This window comes from Neoarius graeffei, chromosome 20 (genome assembly GCF_027579695.1).
Source record: "Neoarius graeffei isolate fNeoGra1 chromosome 20, fNeoGra1.pri, whole genome shotgun sequence".
NCBI classification, from domain to species: Eukaryota; Metazoa; Chordata; class Actinopteri; order Siluriformes; family Ariidae; genus Neoarius; species Neoarius graeffei.
Genome location: NC_083588.1, coordinates 40718528 through 40724527, shown reverse-complemented (window position 1 = coordinate 40724527; position 6000 = coordinate 40718528). Strand labels below are relative to the sequence as shown.

Below are 6000 nucleotides of genomic sequence, written 5' to 3'. Positions count from 1 at the left end.
ATGGTGAGTTAATGTTGGATTGTTCATGTATCGAGACCCCGGTTTAACATTTTTACATCATGACCCGTTTGTGATAGGCAGCTGACACCGTCGGCTTGAAGCTATTTATATTAGCAAAATGTATTGTATCGTTAAGTTTCTCACTATTTTCACACAGCGGGCCTCGTTTCTCAAGCTGAATATGGACATACAGTATGTATCTGTAAATCGCTCACAGGAGCTATCAAGTTGGGGGGGGGGGGGGGGGGGGGTGTCATGTCCTAAAAGAGCTCCTGAGTTTGTATACATTTCTGCATAAGGAGACTCCCTAATGGAAACCATGAGTGATTGGGTTCAAATTGTATAATTACCTCTGCCAACAGTGTTGGAGGAGGTTATGATTTTGCTTCCATTTGTTTGTTTGTTCCCAACATAACTCAAAAAGTAATGAACGGATTTTGATGAAATTTTGAGGAAAGGTGAGCCATGGGCAAAGGAAAAATCGATTTAGATTTTGATGCAAATCTGGACATGTATGTGGATCCGGGATTTTTTTTTTTTTTGCCTTTTCCCAACGTAACTCAAAAAGTCCTGAATGGATTTTCATGAAATTTGGTGTACAACTTTAGTATTATCCTAGGTTCAAGTGATTTGATTTTGATATTGATAATATGTGGCTTGGCGGAGGTATGGACTCTATTGAGTGCCCTTCTAGTTGATGTGTTACTTGAAAGAAAGCGATCCAAAATAAATCCATAAATTAAGACAAACAAGCGCAGTCTTTCAATAGAAACATAATAGTGGCTTATAAAATGAGGACGAGTTAGTGTGAGTCTATGGTAGCTGACACCCTGCAATGGTTGAGCTACTTTACCGGAATATTTGCACACACACCACACTTAGAAGGTGCTCTTTCACTGTTTCATCATAGTAATCATGTAGATTTCAGCTCTGTGAGCTTTGATGGAGTCTGTATTTATGTAAAACAGCTATGTCACGTGAACGTGTTTGGTAATTTATAGCTGACTGGCATTTCTCAACATATACACATAGTACTTCGGGGGGGGACCTGCATTACCAAAAGATTTATAAATCTGGTGGGGAATCTTTATCATGGTCTGGCCAAAAAAATAATAATTAGATACAACTTTACTAAAAGATTGCTAAATGAAGCCCATTGAAAATTGGACAAAACTTGGATATGCAGCACATAGGAATTTAAAGTATAGAAAAGCCATTTAAAAACATTTCTGCTATTTCTAAATTCATTTTAATCTTTTTATTAAGCATGTTTCAAGTCTGTCAACATATTGGGAAAGCCATGTAATAAGAATTTGAGTTAAATGATATGTGATAGACTAATATGACACTCCTAGAAATTGTGAGAAATACTGGAATAAATCTACAGGAAATCAGCTGCATGTGTTTATTACATTCATTATTGTTCTGTGTTAATGTCTTACTCTAAGTGTTTGTGTAGATATAAATCCATGCAGGGACTCTGAGCAGAATGAGATTGTATGGCGTTGATGTAAATCTGTGTCACCTCAAGAAAAGAACTATGGGACTGAACAGTGTTGGGTGTTTAAATAAATCAAATCGGGCACATGCTCAGACATTTTCAGGTAGTACACAGAAACTATTTAGTGCTTTTTAACTAAGTTCATTTTCTACTAATTACCATTGCTCTCTTGCTTAACATTGGGTGTGGCTTGTTTACCTTTACGCAGTTTTGCATGTCTGGCATTGTCCATTTCTGAATTACATGTGGCATAACTCATATATACATTGTCATTGTGTATTCTGTGTATTTTTTTAAATGTTACATTAAACGTCTCTGTGCTTTAAATGTAATTAGATGCTTTTTATATGATGCTGTAATTGTTGATTTATTTCCTTTCAAATTCATGGTCCCCATTAATACAACATGTTTATGGAATCATCATGCTTCTGTTGAATATGCCCATGAAATCACAGAAATAAAGAAATAATAATAACAACAACAAATGATTTCAACTACATTTTATTTTCCAAAACAATAAGAAAAGGACCATAACATCTTTGTCAAACTCTTGTTATCACCTCACATCACCTTAATAACCCAGGTATTGTGATTGGAAAGGACTGATCCCTTTAAGCAGATAAAATGTAGCTTTGTGGCACGAGCCCTCCTACAACTCCACCACATCCAATCAGCTCAGTGTTACACCCCTGAAACCAGGCCATGCATTAGCCTAATCCAAAGAAAGGAATAAGCCTTTGTGTTTCTTACCATTTCCCCAAAGCTTTGGCCATGCAGACCAACAACATGCCAAGGATTCAACAGAGAAAAGAACGTTGCACCTGTAATGCAAGGTTTCCACTGTAGAGCTGTTACGTAACAGCATTATGATTCATTTCTGCACATTTTCCTCTTAAAATGTAATGCATGTCTGGAACCAAAATTAATTTTTAAAAATTCTAAGTAATTAGACAGAGCAATGGCCCATTATAAAAGCATGGAAAATTCTGGACATTGTTATGAATAATTGATTGTAACCATTATCAATAAGAAATGTTTGACAGACAACTGGAGCTGACATATACAATATCATATCCCCGGATATATATATTATATATATATGATATTACACAGCTGTGCAAACGAAGATGTGAAGTTTATCTTGAAGTGGCAAGTGGTGAACATATTTCACGAGTAACCAAAACGAATGGGTGAAATATTTTTCGGCACTAGAAGATAAACTTCATATCTTCGCGCCACCATGTAATGTTCATTATATTATATAGACACATCCACAAAAAAACTATGCAAGTTAATCAAAAGAATTTTAATTTTGAACCAGTTCAACATTTTGACAGCATGCGTCAAGTCAACAGGAAAACACTGGATGTGACGTCACTTGAATGAAATATCGGAAAATACGTCACTCAGATCCACGATGTATTTTGTATGAAAAATGTGAGCTTTTCAACACAAGAAGATAAACTTCATATCTTCAAGCCAGCGTGTGATTTTCTTTTGACTGAATGGACACATTCACAAACATAAAGTACCCAAATTTATCAAAACAATTAATCAATTTCCTTATGAGTGACCTATTGAAAAATATGTCACTCATATATGCACAAGAGATGGTAGCTAGATGTGTCCACCCAAATCACCACCCTAGGGTTCGGGTTCGGGTTAGAGTGAGCCTAACCCTGTGAATGCAGACCTAGAAGAGAGCCGGAGGAGAGTGTTAATTCTGTTGACAGAATAACTTTGGTAGCATTTTTTTCCATGTTGAAAAATAAACAATAACAAACTCAAAATCATTGTAGTCAAAATCTAAGACAACATTTGAGGATATTTGAAAAACAAGACAAAAATATCAGTAATGGTCGATTGGACAAACGTAGTTCCCCACTCCACCACCTCATCAAAACCACCACCAACAACAACAACAACAACAAATCTCCACCAACCCTCCATGAACATGGGAATTAATACACACAGTTTGAGGGCAGAAAAGAGAAGATATAGTCATGCTGCTGTAAATGGTTCTTCTGATTTGCACATCAATACAATTTCATGTTCCATTCAAGAACAAATGAGAAATTAATGCACATACCATTTGGAAAACCAAGAAAATTACATTTGGGATAAAATGGGGGGGGGGGGGGATCAGTTTTCATGGCTGAACTATTTAACTGTTTGGCTAAAATTGTAGCTTTTCATAACTTTAAACTAGCAAAAAAAAAAAACACACACTAAATATGATGAAAAGTGCTATTTGTTTTAGTCAGTAGAAAAAGACTAAAACAAATACAAATCAAGTGCCAAAATTAACACTGCCAGTGGCTTGTGAGAATTTACCTGGATTGACCTTCAGGTTTTAAGAGGATTGATTATGCCGGAGGGATTGTTAACCTGAGCCTTTTTCATTGCCTTTTCTTTACCTAACATTCTTGTTTTTATAAGCAAATAAATGCATTGTACATGTTTAAGTAATGGATCTGAACTGGAACTGGAGGACATGAATAGCTGTACAGTGGTTCGAAGTGGCTTGTAGTTGTGCATTCAGAATACAGATGTTTGGTCAGGGTCATGGCTCTGTTGTGTTAACTTAGACAATACATACACACAAACAAATGGTCCTCTTGAGTGCCAGAGGGGTATAGGAGCTTAGCTGTGTAAACAGGAAGTGAGCAGTCTTAAGAGAAAGTGGCGTGAATGTTATAGGTTCTTCTCCTTCAGTTTTTCCTGTATCTTCTTTGGCTCATCAAACTGTATCAACCTCAAAATATCTTTGTTTTCCATTACCCCTTGAATGAACTCGTCTTCTGCGATCTTATCTGCAAAGCCAATGAGAGATTGTGAGAACATGAGATTTTCATTACTGGCTAATATTCTCATAAAAACAACATCCTGCCAGTGTCCTTTGAAAGGTTTTAAGTTTTAGCTTTATGGGCTTCTTCATCTTGAAACTTTTTTACAGTGTTTAATGCTTTGCCCACAGGGACAAACAGAAACCAGAAAATATAATTTCCTGGAATATAATTTTATCTATCTATCTATCTATCTATCTATCTATCTATCTATCTATCTATCTATCTATCTATCTATCTATCTATCTGACTTTAATATGTTTTTTATTTGGCCATACAAACTGTAATTACCATTTTCTTGCTTTTGGAAAAAGGTCCATATTTTGTCTGCTCTCTTTTCTGGCGTGTTCTCATCCTCTGGAAGTTTTGTCTGGTCCTCAACAGGAAGCATATTGAAAATTGCCTAGATTTAGGCAGAATCAAGAATGAATAGCATGACTATCATTTGAAATAAATTGATTCATAGATGCATTAACTCAACTTAGATGCTAAAGACTTATGCATTTAAGAGGAACAATCCATTATACGATGCTTTAGCCAAAATTAACAATAATATAAAGTATAAAGTAAAATATTTTTATACACTATAGTCAGCTTAGACTAAAGTAAAATACATATATTCTATGTACACACATTCACACCTTCACAATCTCCTGAACTTCATTTTTACTGATGATTCCATTGCCATCAACGTCATAAAGTGCAAAAGCCCACTCGAGTTTGTGCAAAGTTTTGCCTGAGGATGTTAAATGCAGTGCAATTATGTACTCCTTAAAGTCCAACGTGCCATCAGCGTTGAGGTCAAAGCTACGGAAAACGTGGCGTGCGTACGCGGTGGAGTCGGCGTCAGGAAAAAAGCTGGCATAGATGCCCTCAAACTGCTCCTTAGTAATGCGCCCACTAGGACACTCTTTCAAGAAGGTAGTGTACCAGGCGCTGAGCTCAGCCTCACTGTATTTGGTGTTCATTTTTAGATCCTCCAGAAGCTCCTTGGACAAAGCACTGCTCTTGCTGTTTCCCATTCTGTATTTTAAACTTCAGTCACCACTTTCTCTTCCTCCTGCTTTTGCTTTCTGGTATCAGTTCTCTGGTGGTTTTGGCCAAATACCCAACTAGATCTATGTGTAAATCTTCTTGGGTTGCTCTAGCTAACACCTCCAACTCAGCTATGTGCTCAATGGGATTATGACTATCTCATTTTATACCCAGGCAGGCTATCTGAGAGATTACTTAGCTACGTCACACAACTCTGACTTCTTAAATGGCAGTGCAACTGTTTACCACAGTGAATCATCATGGTCATCTTTTTCCCAGTGTCACTCAACTCATGTTCAATACTGGAGCGCATTTCATAATTGGCCCCATAGCTGAGAAGTCTCCTGAAGAAACATATGGTTCTGTCAGTTACCACCGTTCAGCTCCACAGTTCTTCCCATCATTTTAGGTTTCGTTGAGGTTAGAGTTACAGCAGTCCCATGCATTTCATTTCATTTGTCTAGTCTATGTGAAGCGATGATTTCCTTGAAATTATATTCATGAGATTGGGTTAAGACATACAGTATGTTAACTTGCATTATAGCGCTGATTTATTAAAGGCAGTTTAGAAAAGAAGCACTTACCTGATGCACTGCCACCAGGCAAATTGAGGGAGGA

At 36.8% G+C, this 6000-nt stretch overlaps 1 protein-coding gene across 1 annotated transcript; it reads right to left on the bottom strand.

Moving 5' to 3' along the window:
- Nucleotides 1–4195: 4195 nt before the first annotated feature.
- Nucleotides 4196–5369, bottom strand: rcvrna (recoverin a). Its single transcript, XM_060902404.1, has 3 exons — nt 4989–5369; nt 4639–4750; nt 4196–4314 (listed from the first exon to the last, which is right to left on the bottom strand). Exons 1-3 carry the CDS (start codon nt 5367–5369, stop codon nt 4196–4198), a joined length of 612 nt encoding a protein of 203 aa, XP_060758387.1.
- Between the last annotated feature and the right edge of the window lie 631 nt (nt 5370–6000).

Coding starts and splice junctions, on each gene's coding strand:
- rcvrna (XM_060902404.1), bottom strand. CDS start 5,369: ATGGGAAACAGCAAGAGCAGTGCTTTGTCCAAGGAGCTTCTGGAGGAT. Junction 4,751..4,988: donor AAGTTCAGGAGATTGTGAAG/GTGTGAATGTGT, acceptor GCCTAAATCTAG/GCAATTTTCAATATGCTTCC. Junction 4,315..4,638: donor TTTCCAAAAGCAAGAAAATG/GTAATTACAGTT, acceptor TTGGCTTTGCAG/ATAAGATCGCAGAAGACGAG.